Source organism: Artibeus jamaicensis, unplaced genomic scaffold (assembly GCF_021234435.1).
Source record: "Artibeus jamaicensis isolate MK-2021 breed Jamaican fruit bat unplaced genomic scaffold, CSHL_Jam_final contig_519, whole genome shotgun sequence".
In the NCBI taxonomy this organism is placed as follows: domain Eukaryota; kingdom Metazoa; phylum Chordata; class Mammalia; order Chiroptera; family Phyllostomidae; genus Artibeus; species Artibeus jamaicensis.
In genome coordinates this window covers 29,558,891-29,575,639 of record NW_026521871.1, presented here as the reverse complement: position 1 = coordinate 29,575,639, position 16,749 = coordinate 29,558,891, and the positions used below count along the sequence as shown (strand labels likewise).

Here is a 16,749-nt window from a genome sequence, read left to right as displayed (position 1 = left end):
AGGGGTGGACTCTGTGCCCTTGCTCGAAGCCAAAGCTACTTGGAAAGCAGGAGTGAGGGGGAAGGTAGACTTGGTCTTGGTTTGGTGAGTTAGAAGCCCTGATAGTATATAAGGTTCTGTTATTTGAACTTTAGATTGAAAATAATTGAGTATGTCCATGACTATTGTTGTATTAAACAAGCTGGCTGTAGAGAGAGGTTCTTAAGAGCCTAGACCATCTTGTTCGGTGATCCTGAACCGCAGTTCACGCTCTGGCACTGACTGAGCTCTGTGACCTTGGGTGATATCTCATGACTTGGCCTCACTTGCCTCATGTTTGAGTGATCACAGCATCTTCCCCTAAGGCCAAGGTTTGAATGGGTTTTGACGTATGGGTTTGGATCAGTGTGTGGAGTGCTTTGCATAATGTCTGGCATGTGTCAAGTACTTAGAAATTATTACTTACTGTTATTAGTGTAGCAGAGCTTTAAAAATATATTAGTATAGAAATATTTACGTATCTCTTTCTCCAAAGTCACATTTTCTCTACTGGGATTTTACTACATATGGCTTGTTTAAATAATGAAATCTTTAAAGTAGGAACCAGGAAAGGGAAAACACAGTATATTTCCCCCGTGTCTCTTTTCTTTTGGGGCACATCCCAGTTGCCATGTTCATTTGCAGTGCATTTTGTTACGCGTATGTCTGCATGTAGTGGGATGTTACAGGTTTGTGTTACTCATCTTGCACAGTAGAAAGGGCATTTTGGCAGCCAGACACGTAAACTAGTAGGATTTTTCATAGAGCTAGGGAAAACACTGGTTCTGTATTCTCGTGAATTATTGGAGTTCTCTGACACTGACATTTCCATAAAATCATCTAGAAATTTCTAGTACTGTCTTGTAGGAGGGCGTCTCTTAAACCTGCAATAGAAATGAACCGTGGCCTTGCCCAGTGAAAGGAGATTTAGATCTTAAACTCCTTTCAACTTATTATGTCTTGTGTCAGGATGGGGAAGTTTGTTCTCAAAGGACTTGTGAGTCAGTTTTCAAGTAGTTTGTGGGATTTGTGGATCCCTAGTTTTAAACACCAAATAATTGTCAAGGACGTTTAGAGCTATGTCAGTATTTTATAGTTTGTCTGTTTGTTTTATACCCTTCAGGGAGAAACCCTGGAGACTTTGACGATGGCTACAGTCTGTCTCTTCAATGCTCAGCCTCAGCTGGCAGATCAAGTCCCACCATTGGGCCATCTTCCCAAAGTCATCCAGGCGATGAATCATAGGAACAATGCCATTCCTAAGAGTGCCATTCGGGTTATCCACGCCCTGTCCGAAAACGAGGTATTGACGAGTCCATTTAGTAGGTTATAGTTCTAGGGTTTATCTGTGCTCCCTCTTCCTGGCTAATGGACCTTGTAGTGGGAACCCCTTTCCTTCTGTGCGCTGTTCCGCGTGTGAACTACACAGCACTGTAGCAGTTCTTAATCCAGTGTAATGACATCTTTGAGAGAGGACTGAGTTAGATTCAGTTTGTTATTAAACTTCATCTGAATGTAGGTTTTCCATGTTTTTTTATTATGATATTTACTGTGCATATAAAATACTGTCACTCTGCAACTAACCATTTTTTGGGCCTTTAGCTCTGCGTTCGAGCCATGGCATCTTTGGAGACCATTGGCCCACTGATGAATGGAATGAAAAAGCGACCAGATGTTGTTGGTCTAGCCTGTGAAGCAATCAATCGGATGTTTCAGAAGGAACAAGGTGAATTAGTAGCACAAGTAAGTGACTTCCAGATTCAACGCTCTTTTAGGGAAGCAAACGTACCAGAAAAATCGGTTTTTACTGACTTAGCACTGCTTGGTTTCCCTCGCTGAGGCTGAGGAAAGAGGTAGCTCAGTAGTTGTACATGTGTGATTTCAGAGTGTGTGCACACACAGGCACAAGTGTGTGTGTGCCCACAGAGGAAGATGGCCCGGCTGCCAGACATCTTGCCCATGTTTAAATGTAAAATTTTGGTTGTCTCTGAGCATTTGCCCTTAGCTTGCCTTGTAAAATTTGCTGCACCCTTTTTGGAAAGATGCGTTCTGTTAATTCATTCCTTTGTTTCTTAAGTTACATTTAAGAAACATGCCAAGATTTTGTTTGTCCTTTTCAAAGAGACTACCCACCTAATAAAAGTAAGACTTGGTGGATACCAATGTAAACAGACACTGAAAAAAAAACATACAATAAATTAAAAACCATTGTGACTGATCTTTCTAAAATATAATTCTTAAATATAACTAGGTCACTCTTTACCTTAAAACCCCTTTAAAGGTTTCTCATCACCTGCCACATGACCAAGTGACGTCTGGCATCCTTAGCCTGGATGCCAGGCCCCGGGTCCTTTTTATCTGGCCCTCCTCTTCCCCCAGCCCCCTTTCCTCTCAGATCTTCCACTCCCCACCCCACGCCTGGCGTAGGCTGGTCAGAAGCACTGCTTACATCTCCCGGAGCTAACTGGATGCTCTGAAGCTCACGGTTAGAGTTGGCTTGGGGGTTGTTGTATTGGAAACAACAAGAGCCAGTTCCACCAGCGGATGGCTCTGTGACTTCAGGCATGACAACCCTGCAATGCTGGGCCTCCGCGTGTGCAAAGTAGGAGTTAGGACCACTTCACAGCGCCGTTAGGAGCATAATACTGGTAACAAGGTACACTCACTAAATGTTACTTCCACCTCTTCCCTTCGAGTTTGAGTTTGAGTGGGCATTGACAATTCTGTGAGTCTAGAGTATTATCTAGCTTTTATTAGGCCGAGAAGAAATGGTCAGTGCAAAAGTTGATGTTTTAAGAAAATGTGAAAAAGAAACAGAGATACTTCAGATATTGTTGTCCATTCGTGCAGTGTCGTCACAGTAGGCAGCCCAGTGTAGTGGCTGAAAGCTGGGGCTCTGCCCTTTGTGGGTCTGGGCCTGATGGTCGCCTCGCCCTGCGACTGCCAGTGCGTGTCGCCCTCTGTGCAGTGGTTTCGTCCATGACTGACAGTAGTGGTGCCTGTGTCACTAGGTGTCGGGAAGATTAAATAAGATAGCCATTGTGCAGCATTTAGAATAGTTGACGGCATGGATTAAATCTTACTAATAAGGATGCCAGTATCGTCAGACACTAAAAAATCTTCATCTGACATTACAGTAAAGCAGGTTGTCCTCCTTTAGGTATGGTGCTGGGGGTGAAATTATTTCTTCGGTGATGGTTTGCAGTTTGTTTTTTTTTTCAGCACCTATGTGTATGTAATACTGTCTTCCAGGCCCTGAAAGCAGATTTGGTCCCGTACCTCTTAAAGTTACTTGAAGGCATTGGCCTTGAAAATCTGGACAGTCCGGCAGCGACGAAGGCTCAGATTGTTAAAGCTCTCAAGGCGATGACTCGAAGCCTGCAGCACGGAGAACAGGTGAGCCACACAGAGCTGCCTTCGACCTGCCGGTACAGTGGGGCACTCTCAGAGCCAAGGTCTTGGCCAAGGGTGGTACGTGTGCCTCTACCCAGGATCCACTTATAGGTGTGGTTCTGTGGGCTGTAACTGGAGCCGATCAAAAGACCAAGGATGCACTAGCATAGCTGCCTCATAGCCAGTGAAAAGATGCAAACCATATACCCAGGAAGGTTCTTCTGTATAGTGATAGCATGTTAATGCATTTCAGGAAGAAAATGCTGGAATTCTTCAGCATTGAAAATATTGAGTGTTTAGTGCTGATTCAGTTTGCCTTTCTGTTCTAGGAGTTACTGCTGTCGGGTGGTGAGCAGCATAGCCATGAAACATCCCGTCACACCGTGAAGTAGATACAGAGTGTCTGAGTTCTTCTCCTTTCTTTACAGCACTTACAAAGTGTTGGTTTCCTTTTTTGTCCATAGATACATATTCATGTGTTTCAGCTGCAGCATGTGCTGATTTCAAGCCAGTTCAGTTAACTTAATTTTCCTTTTTGGTTTTATCCATTACATTGCTTCTGAGGAATTTCTCACTCGGTGCTACTAAATAGCCCTGTCCACCCATACTCTCTCTCTCTTTTCTTTAATTGAGGGGAAATTTAAGTAACATAAAAACGATCATTTTAAAGTGGACAGTTAATTGGCATGCAGTACGTTAGCAGTGAGCAGTGCTGCGTAGCTACCACCATATCTAGTTCTCAGAAGGCAACTCTGTGCCCATTAAGCGGTGACTTCCCACCACTTCCTCCCCTCAGCCTCCTGAAGCCACCACTCTGTTTTCTATGAATTCTCTTCCAGATATTTCATGCAGACGGAATTTGTATGACCTTTTGTGCCTGGCCCCTGTCATGCTCTCGGGACCCATCTGTGTCTCAGTACGCATTGGTGCCTGCCTTATTTAAGGCTGAGTGATGGCCCACTGCGCGCATGCGCCGCAGTTTTGTTTCTCCGTGCCTCTGCTGATGGGCATTTGGGTTATTTCTCCCTGCCAGTGTTCTTTTGCAGGTTTAAATCGGCTTAAAGCTTTTTTTCAGTGAATCTACCCACTGTGTGTGTTCCAGCTAAACAAACGTATCTGCGTCGTTGTCCATTAGGTCTGTGTTATCATTTGAACAGTTTAAGGTGACCTTCAAGAGGAGAGACACCATGTGTTGCCACGGTCATGAACTTGGTTTGTGTAACGTGTTTGGGAGGCCTCACCTGTGGGTGTCCCGAATGGCAGGCAGAGCCACTCCGTGTGCCACGTGTGGGCGGTTGTCCCCTTGACCTGCTGCAGGACTGCTGTTGGCGGAGCTGGCACAGGAGCCCTGACACCCACCTTCCACTCCCTTCACAGCCAGTCACCCGAACTGTTGCTTCTTTCCACGGTCGGGACAAGGCATCTCTCGGACGCACATGGCCCCCATGTACAACTCTGCTGTAACGCTTACCATTAAATTATGTGGCACTGTCTCCCCTGCTAGACTGCATGCATTTCAGAGACAGACTGTCTTTCTCATCCTGTGTCCGGTGTGTGTGGCACATGCAAAGTGCACGAAGCACATTGGATTTGAACATCGATATGCAAAGGATAATTTCTAAGTTGGAATTTCCTGCACATTTAAAAATCTGTGTACACAGAAAGAAATACGTTTTTCATTTTAGTTCAGGAGACACACAATGTTATTTATAATTGTGTGTGTATTAATAATTACCGAGCACTATTTTATATGTGATACTCTGATGCATTCTATACTAACCTGTTTCATTTTCTGAAGTGCGTCGATCACACCTGTCTTATTTGATCTCATAACTTCTAACAGCTGTACTTTAATTACATAATCTGTAATCTGAAAGATAGCTCTACGTTTTAGCTGGAGTTCGTGGCATCTTCTCCCCACACCCCATCCTCAGGAATTGCAGGGCCCTGTAGCACACTGTCAGCCAGTTGTTACCGTGATGAGAAGACTTCCTGCCCATATCACACACGAGTCCGTAAATGGTAGGTTCAAAATAATAGAGTCCAAGTGTGGAGGGCAGACTGATGTAGGGGCTTCTTCAGGCTTAGTTCAGAGAGCTGTACCTGGTATGGAGGGTTTGGTGAGTGCAAGGCTTTAGTCCATCTTCGGACCTTCCTCAGCCGGCCCTCTTCCTTTGGTCTTGGAAGTTTGCTTTTTTGTTTAGTTCTGCCTTTCAATATCCAGTTCTTAATTTATGTTTCAAGAGTTTGCTTTATTTTTCTAGGTGAATGAAATCCTGTCTCGTTCTTCAGTCTGGAGTGCCTTCAAAGATCAGAAACATGATTTGTTTATTTCTGACTCACAGACAGCAGGATACCTCACAGGTAAATCACACCTAATCGGTTACCCTAAGACATGGCAGAAGCCACCTGCACCTTCCTTTTGCCCTGACCAGACTGAAATGGCGCTTAGAGGGCTTCCCCCGTATCGAACGTGTGCTGAGACGTGAACTCCGCTCAGGTTTCATCACATCAGTTGGTGGTGTCATAGCTTACGTTTGGAGCGTGGCTTTATTCAGTTGTTTATCTTGATATGTGAAAATTGTGGAGAAGTACCTGATCAGAAATAACAGTCTCAGCAACATGGTAGCATCATTCCATTTCTGTCACAGTAACAGATTGTTTCCAGATATGTGTACTCATATGTGAGATATTTTTCTTCTAAGTTTCCAGTGATTGATCTGTACTTTCACTAAGTATTTCTGAATAATCCTCTCACAGGAGGAAATATGTGGGTATCGTAAAGGAAAGGATGTTTTTACATCTTAGGGGTCAGGAAGTAATATAGTTTTAAAGCTCAGGACATTTGTTCATTTGACATACTAATTGCAAAATAATTTTAAAATACTCATTTTCATATTGGCTTCTGTTTAAAAAGAGAAGTCTCAGTGTTCTGTTGCCATATGCTGGAAATGAATAGAGTCTTTGGTATAAATGAAGTATAATGGTTTTCAGTTGAAATTAACCCTAAGACCAGGAGGTGGTTCTTGCTGTCTGCCTGAAATTGTAGTAGTCGCCTCATGAACAGTGTGGTTTTGTACTGCGCAGGTCTGCTTACACGTTTAAACCCGTGTTGTTTAAGGGTCAACTTCAAGGTTGGGAATCCGTGTATGAAGAGGGCTAAGTGTAGTTCTACTTGGACTTTCAACTGTGTGAGAGGTGGATGCTCCTAACCCCTCGTTGCTCAAGGCTCAACACTATATAAAAAAATGTCAGCCCTGAAATCCTCCTCTAACCAGAGATGATGTAGATAAATTGAGAGAAAATAATTATTACCTAGTGTCTTTCACACCAGTGCAAGTATTTTAATTATCCTGATTGCTAGTACAAATGTTTATACGCCATGAAGATTAAACAGTTGTCCCTGCTCTTTCTCCTCCGCCCACCCCCGACCCTTCCTCAGTCAGTCCCTGAGTAAATCCTGAATATTCAAAAATAAGGACTTTGGGGAAAGTTTTGCTGGGTTTTTTTTTTCAGATTAGGTTGTGGTACAGCTTTAGACCCCAGTGTGACCACTTTAATATTAATCCACTAGAGTTTATAAGCAGAGCCCTAACCTTTGTAAACGTGGTCCTTTGGCCGCTGGTCGTGTGTGCACGTTAAGAGTGGAAAGCTACAGGTTCCCCTCTAACTTTCCCACCCGTCCCGTGATTTCTGTGTCAAGAAGGACCTGGAATGTGGTCTTAGTCTATTCCATGTTTCTTTCAAATTTGGTGTAGAGCTGGAGCTTCTAATCAGGAAAATGTTCTTGGCAGGCTCACTAGAAACCACCTCTTTAGACTCTTTTCCCAAATGTTGTCACAATACCTCATTCTTACGGCATTACACTCATTACTTTGTATTAAGATTTAGAGGGTGGCTGTATTAAATTGTTTATCTTGAAGATATAAAAATTGTGGAGAAATGTCTAAACAGAAATAACAGGATTAGAAAATCTGTCTTGTTCTGGCGAAGCCTAACTTGTTTCAAATTTGGCCCTAAAAACGGGTAGAGCATAGAGTATAAGCTTTCCTACAGGAAGGCCTCTTCTAATTCGCTTTGTTCCCGCTATAGCTAACTAACATCCATTGACCTGACTTGGCAGAATAAAAGACTGCGAGGAGGGGCTCCGATGTGCCCACAGGCTGTGATACAGGGGCCTGCAGAGACCTAGGCTTCCCTTAGAGATTAGTTTGGTCCTCACCCTTGTCCAAATTCCCTGATAGTTACTCTAGAAAAAGAAGAGCCAGGGTTCCTGTCTGTGCCTTTCACTGGGGTCCGGAGCACGGGGCCGGGTGGGGGTGGTGTCTGACAGGCAGCAGGAACAGCAGCGGCAGTGAGTTGTGGGGTGGAAGAGGGTCGGGAAAAAGAACGGCTGCTGTTCACAGGTTTCTTCAAGCCCTTGGGCTGGCTCAAGGCGCACGTTTCACTCCGAGCCAGTCACAGTGGTGTAAACCTCCACCTGGGAGGGGTCTCGCGTGATCACGACTGTGCTGAAGCCTGCGGGCGTGTCAGCGGGGGACAGTCTGGATTAGCTGCAACAGCATTGGCCCCTGTACTGTGCAGTTTTTAGTGCGTCGTCATTCGGGGATGTTCTTTCCTTGAGATGTTAGTTGAGATGATTTTTCCATGAGTTCTGGTCTGTCCTGTTTAGAAGGACTAATTCTGAAAAGTTCAAGTCCTACCGACTGAACTGATGTGTGCTTATTACTGCTTCGGTTGCCCGTGTTGTGTCTGTGTGGGTGGGTTTGCATTGATGTGTTGTGTGACATGAGTTTGATAAAAGGGGCAAACACTAACGATGGTGAAATCCCATTATGCGGTTGGATCCCCGTGGAATGTATACCATGTTTATGCTGAATTGGAATTTTAAATGTGTCCCCCTCCGCATCAATCTTAAGAAGATTCAGATTGTACCCAGCCCTTCTCTAATTGATTTGCAAATGAAATAAGGTTCTGTGAGAACACACATCACCAGCCCTTCCTTCTGGTGCCTTGGGGTGAGTTAGACAGGTAAGGGCATTTGCTTCGGAGATGGGGAAAAATAAAGGAAAGTTCATCATTATTTTGAAATAAGATGAGAATGAACAAAAATACGTTTAATGGTTTTCCTCTCCCTGGCTGCTGAGCAAATGTCATTCAGTCACATGTTGAGGATTTGGAGTAAAAATGTAAAAACGCCCTCAGCAGGTTACTCCGTGTTGGTGAATTGGGGTGAGACTCCTCAGGTGAGGCTGGCCCTCTGGCCTGGAGCACAGTTTTGCTTTCTGGTCAGTGCCCACCTGGAAGGGCCTCAGCAGTATTTCACCTGTGCTGCAGAGAGGCTGTGGTTGCTCATTATCCAGGGCCTTGGGTTACTTAGCCGTTTATCAGCTTCTAGAAGAGCTTGGTACTGACAAGTTCAAGGCCCTATAACAGTTTCAGCTGTGAGTAACAATTGTCAAATTACATCACCTAGAAAATCAGTAAATGAAAGAACAACATGGAGAGGAAGGGGAGAGGGCGAAGTGAAGATGCCTTTAGGAGCTAGAATTGCAGGTGAAAAAACTTCCCTTCCACACACTTTAGAGGCACATGGGATAGTTGAGTTGGCTTCCCAAGGTCATTAAAGGGAGAATGGGTACGATTCTTGGACCTCTCTTCCAACCCCTCCTTTAGTTCTTTGCAGAGTTGGTTTTTATTACCTTCTGCTTTTCTTTTTACTCCTGTCCACGACAGGATGTTAATTCTGTTAGGAAACGTGAGCTGTTAGGAAAGATTCCCTGAGGTCAGTGTCAGTTCACTGTAGGACATTGGCTGCTGAGGCAGAAATTCCTTTTTCTCTTTTCCATGCTGAGAATCCCGTGTTCATTTTCACTGAAGTTCATGTTCCCTCCACGACTCCATCGTGGCAGCCAGTTCCGTTTTGTGGTGTTTGTTAATTTTTCATCTTTTCTCACTAAATCTGACAGCCTTGCATACTGTCGCCACATGCTTCATTTTTGGCAACACTTACTCTTTCCTCCTACCTCTCTCTGGAGGACACAGCTGCTGTGTTCCATCCCAGTGACCAGACTGTAACTTCTGGCCCCTAGAAATCACGTCCTGTAGGAGGCGAGGGGGTCAAGGAGAGAGTGCCTCCAACTCCATTTACAGAAATGTCCAGGAATTGGTTTGTCTTCCCTAAAGAAGCAAGTGACAGGGCCAGAATATTCTAGATAATCCTCCGAGACCCATCATTTCACAATGTAGATTTTAGCTCAGAAGTTCCCAAGCGTTCTTATTTCAGTTCCCTTACTATCTTAGTGATTTTTCATCTGTCCTAGACAAAAAGGAAACTTAATAAGTTTTATTAAGTAGTTACGTCCAACTCTACCTTGACAGTTGTTGTTTCTATGGTGTCCAACAGGTGTCTCTGTGTATCTCAAATTGAAAGTGCCCGGCAGCGCCCTGCGAGTTTGCCTGGGGTGCCTCAGCGCAGTTTCGGAACTGCAGCCTAGATCTGTTTTCTGCACGTACACTCGTGATTTACTCTCATAACCTGCTTGTTTGATGTGAACCACGTTGAGCCCGTCATCAGACGTGCTCAGGAACTGTGCTGGTCTGGAGTGTTCCAGGCCCTGTCCCCGCAGGTTCCATCTTTGGTGAGACCTGTCCGCTGCTTTCCCACTGGCCTTGCCGCCCGAGAGCGGCAGGTTGGCGGGAAGCGATGCAGTGGCCCAGCAGTGTGGTGCCGTCGCTCCAGCCACCGGCCTGGCCACCAGCGTGTGGACCTGGTGGTTTTTTCCTGAGCGTTCTGTGGAAGACCTGGTGGCCAGATTGGTGCAAAGCAGGGGATGATAGATGCAGGGGCACGGGGCCTTAAAGAGGGAAAATTCTTCTAAGTTTTACGAGTTCAAGGTTTCAAGCGCCTGGGTGCTTGCGTGGCATGTTCCAGCTCACGCAGGCTGACTTGTCCCCAGCCGAGTCACCACACGCTGGGTGCACAGTGTTCTCTCAGCGCTACAAGCTCTGTCACACCTCGATGCAGATGCTTCTGAGGTGCAAAGGTGACGGCCAAGTTGTGCCCCTTTTGTCCTACATCAGTCCCTGTTACGCCTCAGCCCTCATCAAACCGCTCTGCTGTGTGCCCCTCCTCACAACTTCCTGTGCTGCTTATCTTTCTTTTTTCCCCCTCAGGTGTCTCTCCTTCCCTTCTAACTGGCAGCAGCCCCCTTCACCTGAGGAGCGGACTTTAGATCCGCTCTGCCAGGCAGCTTGCTAACTTCTGTGTAGCTCTCTGAAGCAGGTAGAGAACCATGTTGCTAAATGCATGCCGCTTCCACTGCTTTTCTAGTCCCAGCCCTTCAATGTCCCCTAGCCGTGTGCCTTGTCTCCTACAATTTCAGCTGTAAAAGTATTGCTTAGCATGCGTGTTATGCCGCAGTGTCTCTTGCAAGTACTCTGTGCAGTTTGTGCAGCGATTCTGAGATGTAATTAAATGTCTGCAATGTTTACAGTAAACTAGAGGACCTAAAGCCATTACATGCTCATAGGACACATCTTGATAAATGCTGGCATTAATAGCATTTTTATGCAATAGAGATTGTTAGGAAGAAATACAAAACCGTGAAGGAAGAAATATAAAACTAAAATCATGATACCTTTTCCTGTAGTATTCTTGTTTTGACCTATGTGCCAAGCCTTCCTTTTCTTTCTGAGACCTTGGTGGAGCAAACCTTGTTCATTTGGTGTTACTTGTTAAAATGGAATTTCGTTGCACCAAGTGAAAATAGGTTAACTTGATGGACAGTTTTCGTTGGGAATTTCATCAAGTATGACTTTTGGATGGGCTGACCGAGTTTCTTTCCTCTGTTCCTTTTTTTTTTTTAATTTGACATAGCTATCTTTTAATGTCCAGGAATTTTTGAAAAATTGAAGTTCCCAGATGTAAGAAGGGAATTTTCCTGTATTTTTCACAGCAATGTTACTGTCCAGCAGAAATTTTGAAATCATTTTTAACTTTGTCACACAGAAAAGCAAACCATGGAAATAGTACTGAGTATACTGTTTGTTAGTGTTTAGTTGTACATCTAGGTAATTCCAAGAGATGGTCAGTTGCTCATGATGGGGTACTTGATGGGGACCTGACGTTTTTAAAAGGTCAGTGTTTTCACACAGCCCTGCTTTCTAGAAGGCACTGTGTTCTCCTTTCTCTCTTGCAGGACCTGGGGTTGCTGGCTACCTCACTGCAGGGACATCCTCGTCAGTCATGTCTAATCTGCCGCCTCCTGTAGACCACGAGGCAGGCGACCTTGGCTTTCAGACTTGAAACGCCCGTGAAAGACAGTGAACGCTGAAAGGCCAGTCGGTGCCCAGTCCACATTCCTCCAGCTGAAACATTGAAGCAAACTCTTACTGCCTTTCTCCTGATTTCATGACAGTGTTATTCCTTTTTCTATGAATATATTTTTATTTAGGAAAAAAGTCAGTAATTCTAATTGTATCACATTATAAGAAAGCACTCTGTGGATCAACCTAAGTGGGTACACAAGAATTTTTTTTCTTGATGGATGTAAGCACATTTTGTTCCTTTGTATCTGTTTACAAGACTGTGAATCAAACAGACAAAACTTCCTTCCTAGTTTTTATAATGTTTTTTTTTTTAAATTAGCCTGGCTGTGGGGTTGAACTGCAGTCAGCAGAAATTGGGCTAAGTCACTTGTCCCTGGAGAAGGGTCTTTTCCTCTCCTGAACCGGGTCTGCGTGGCTGTCGTCCTCCGCCGGCCGAACACGGTGGGCTCAGTCCTGTGCCCGGTCACTGGTGCCCTCCCCCTTAGTCGTTACCCTTGCGAAAGTTCACACTGCACATTGGTATGTATGACTGGCTTTACCAAATTGAAGGAAAAAAGGAGCTTGTGCAAAAAAAATTTAAAGCAGATGTCAAGATGTTATGTAAGAGATTAGTGTAATTGTGAAATGTTCTACACATTATCACATATATAAAGCTTTCTATATTGAATGTACATTATACAGATCATTCATATGTGTATATAAAATTTTAAAAATAAAGGGAATTGACTGCTTTGTTAATGAGATACATTTGTTTTAGTTTGATTTTTCCCTTTGATTAGCTCACAAATCGTTATTTCTAAGGTTCAGTGCTGGTAGGAAACAGACTTCGCCTCACGTTCCCAGCTCATATGAAGAGCCACACTGACATATCTGAGCATTTCCACCTCCCTTCGTTAATGTTTTAGCCATGTCTAGGTTTCCAGAAGGAGCATCTCATTTATTTTCCAGACAATATTCAGGGATGGGTCAGGCTGTTAATAAATATTTTAATATGTGTGACAGAGACATTAATTCCGATGTTTTTAGGAGACAAAGAATTTAAAGATCAAAAGGACATTTCAGGTAACAAAGGTCTCAGCACACAGGCCTTCTAGTGCGACCGCAGCCTGCGGGCAGACGTTGGCACCCGGTGCCCGTGCAGCTGCTTCTGAAAGGAGGAGGCGTGCTCCGGACTCGCGGGTCCCTCGGATGCAAGAACCACGTTTGTTCCGCAGTTGATGTGTAAGGAGAAGAGGCATGAGGACTTATTCCTGCGACTGATTGCTAGTTCAAAATTTTCCATCAGATTTATTGTCTCTCAAAGTAAAGATTGTGAAGTAATACAGCCATGTACATATTTTATTTATTTATTTATTTTATTGATTATGCCAGTATAGTTGTTCTATTCCCCCCCTTCATTCCTCTCCACCCTGCACCCCCCATCCCCCCCATTACCCCCCCTTTAGTTTGACCATGTGTCGCAAGTTCTTTAGATTCTATATTTCCCATACTATTCTTTACCCCCAATCTATTTTCTATCTACTGTCTATGCTACTTATTTTCTGTACCTTCTCCCCCCTTCTCCTCCTCCCAATCCCCTGTTGCTAACCCTCCTTGAGATCTTCATTTCTATGTTTCCACTCCTGATCTAGCTGTCCTCTTAGTTTGCTTTTGTTTTAGGTGTGGTTCTTAGTAACTGTGAGTTTGCTGTCCTTTCACTGTTCATCTTTTTTATCTTCTTTTTCTTAGGTAAGTCCCTTTAACATTTCATATAATAAGGGCTTGGTGGTGATGAATTCCTTTAACTTGACCTTATCTGAGAATCACTTTATCTGTCCTTCCATTCTAAATGAAAGTTTTGCTGGATAGAGCAATCTTGGTTGTAGGTCTTTGGATTTCATGACTTGGAATACCTCTTTCCAGCCCCTTCTTGCCTGTAAGGTCTCTTTTGAGAAATCTGCTGACAGTCTGATGGGAACTGCTTTGTAGGTGACTGTCCCCTTGTCTCTTGCTGCTTCTAGGATTCTCTCCTTCATTTGAATCTTGGCTAATGTAATTATGATGTGCCTTGGTGTGTTTCTTCTTGGGTCCAACTTCTTTGGGACTCTGAGCTTCCTGAATTTCCTGGAAGTCTATTTCCTTTGCCAGATTGGGGAAATTCTCCTTTATTATTTGTTCAAATAAGTTTTCCACTGGTGGCTGTTCCTTTCCTCCTTCTGGTACCCCTATAATTCGGATGTTGGAGCATTTTAAGATGTCCTGGAGGTTCCTAAGACTCTCCTCATTTTTTTAAATTCTTGCTTCTTGACTCTTTTCTGTTTGGCCATTATTTGCTTTCTTCTGGTCCATTCCATTGATTTGAGTCCCAGTTTCCTTTCCATTACTGTTGGTTTCCTGTGCAATTTTATTCATTTCAATTAGTTTCGCCTTCATATGTTTGTCTAATTTGTGGCTATAATCAACCAGTTCTGTGAGGATCCTGATCACCAGTGTTTTAAACTATGTGTCTGAGAGTTTTGCTGTTTCTTCATCGCTTAGATTTATAGGCTCTGGGGCTTTGAGATATTCTTGAGCCATTTTTGGTCTGTTTGCGCCCCTTAAGTATGAGGAGCGGAGCCTTGGACTCCCAGGTCACTGGGTTGTGACGCTATATGTGGGGGTGTGGTCAGAGCGGGGAAATGGTGGCCCCCTCTGCTGTTTGGTGTGGCTGGGTGAGGAGCAGAGCCTTAGGTGGTTCACCAGGGCAGGGCTACTCAAGTTGCTGGGTTATGATGCTGTATGTGGAGGCGGGGTCAGAGCGGAAATGGTGGCGCCCTCTGCTGCCGCTTGCCAGAGGGGACCCACTGGGTGCTGTCCAATCGCCCACTCCCTTGCTTGTCTATCCGCGCACCAATGCACGACCACAGTCAACCCGCAGCCTTGCTTTCTCGCTGTTTCCCCGTGGTTGCTTGCTTGGTCGCTCGCTCGCTGGGTCGCTCACTAGGTCCAACCCTGCGCCTGGGTTCCGCGCACCTGAGTCCGTCTGACTGAGTTTTTCTGTGCAACCCTACTCCGACAGCTGCTGGTTTCGTCCCTTTTACCGGTCAGGCTGAAGAATTTGTTGTTAACAGACTTCCGAAAAGTTCAATTTTCTGTGTTTTGGCTGTGTTTTCTGTTGCTACTATTTAGTTGTCTCTAAACTTGGTTGTGTGAGAAAGGACGACGTCTCCACCTATGCCTCCATTTTGGCGGAAGTCCCCATGTACATATTTTAATAAGTAGGGTTTTAGTTCCTGGGCAATATTTTGTCATAAAAATATGTTCACGGAAAGAGTATAACAACAGCTAACTTGGGAGTTGGTGTTTCAGGAAAGTATAAATCCACACAGAAATTATTTTCCTGAAATACTACGAGACGGTAAATATTGCAAATATTTAATGATATGTAAAGGCCTATTAAATTATCACCACCAATATCTGAGTACCAGTAACTAGTCCTTGTTGACGTTTACTTATGGTCCATTCATTGTATAGTGTCATGGGTGCATCCCTTCACTGAACCGTCAGAGCAAACCCATGGGCTTGGTAATGACACCGTTTCCATCTTCCAGGTGAAGGACATCAGGCTCGGAGAGGCAGAGCAACTCACCGAAAGTCACACAGCTACTAAGTAATAGAGTAAGGAATCAAAACTGCGTTTAGCTGACCCCAGTGTCTTTGGTCTGCGCCACTATCCTAAGACAGCAGCAATCTCAAGCCAGTGGATGTGACTGGGAAAACTGAGTTTTTTGTTTTTAAATATTTTTTTCTTTTTCACTTTACATTTAATAATATGTTACTGTTTACACATTTTTAATATACATTTTTTTCTTTTAATTTCAAAACATACTTCTTATTGAAATCGAGGAATTCTTGTTTTTATTTACTTTTTATTTTTATTTTTTTATTTTTTTACTTTATTTTTATTGTTGACACTATTAGAGATGTCCCCAACATTTTTTTGATTGTAAACTAAAAGACAAATAGAAAATCCCACTAAACGAATTACTTTAATGGGTCATTGCAAAACAAATCACTCCTGAAACTTTCCAAGTGGTGAACTTTGCAAAGCCTCATCGAAATCAGCCTCTCGCTCTAAAAGTGACCACCCGTTGTGAGAATTCCCTGTGTCGCTCCATAGTGTATCACCTCAACACTAGTGTTTTTCTTTTCTTTCATAATACAGTTTTTAAATTTTAGTTTTAGAGAGAGGGGAAGGGAGGGAGAGAGGGAAAGAAATATCAAATGTGTGGTTGCCTATGGTGACCTCCCACTGGAGACCTGGCCTTCAACCCAGGCATGTGCCCTGGCTGGGAATCAAACTGGCGACTCTCTGGTTTGCAGGTGAGCGCTCAATCCACTGAGCTACACCAGCCAAGGCTCTTTTTAAACATGGTTTTGAATCTTTTAATCTTCTAGCTTTCCGTCTATCCCTTTCCTTTCCCAACAACTTGTCTATTGAAGGCCCCAGGCAACTTTTGATCTGATGATTTGTCCACAGTCTGGAAGTTGCCCATCACACCCTTCTGGTGCCGTTCAGTTTCTTCCTGTGTCCTCCTCTGGGTCCAGAGGCTTGGTCACACTCAGGCTTCATCGCTTGGCAAGACTGGCAGGGGTGCTGGGTTCTTCTTTCGAGAGGCACAGCACATCTGTTATCTTGTGAGTTTTAACAGCAGGAGAGCCGCAAAGTGCTGCTGCCCTGGTCCTCTGTGGCTGGAATACTCCTACGAAGAAACACCAGCCTGTGGTGGCCGTTGTTACCCAGCGGCACGTTTCCCATGGGAGGGCGGTGTAAAGGCCCGATTCCCTCCTGCGTCAGCCAGCACGGTGGTGGATTGGCTCCCTGCCATGCTCTGAAGGTGACCAGTTTGCTCTGTTGTGTCACCAGCACCGTTATTGTAGTGTTTTTTCAGTCTCATAGATTTAAATGTATTCGATGTTTCCGTTGTGAACACTTAACAGTTGATTCTTGAATAGCACGAGTTTGAACTCTATGGGACCACTTACATG

The 16,749-nt window shown here is 44.3% G+C and overlaps 1 protein-coding gene across 1 annotated transcript in view; it reads left to right on the top strand.

The window, feature by feature from the left end:
- The window catches only part of DNAJC13 (DnaJ heat shock protein family (Hsp40) member C13), a 108,850-nt gene extending 96,203 nt beyond the window's left edge, over positions 1 to 12,647 (top strand). The window contains exons 52-56 of the mRNA XM_037143890.2: positions 1,142 to 1,321; positions 1,621 to 1,761; positions 3,271 to 3,414; positions 5,676 to 5,775; positions 11,613 to 12,647. Of these exons, the coding sequence (XP_036999785.2) occupies positions 1,142 to 1,321; positions 1,621 to 1,761; positions 3,271 to 3,414; positions 5,676 to 5,775; positions 11,613 to 11,719 (672 nt within the window). The 3' untranslated portion in view covers positions 11,720 to 12,647. The remainder of the gene's footprint in view (positions 1 to 1,141; positions 1,322 to 1,620; positions 1,762 to 3,270; positions 3,415 to 5,675; positions 5,776 to 11,612) is intronic.
- Positions 12,648 to 16,749: the final 4,102 nt, after the last annotated feature.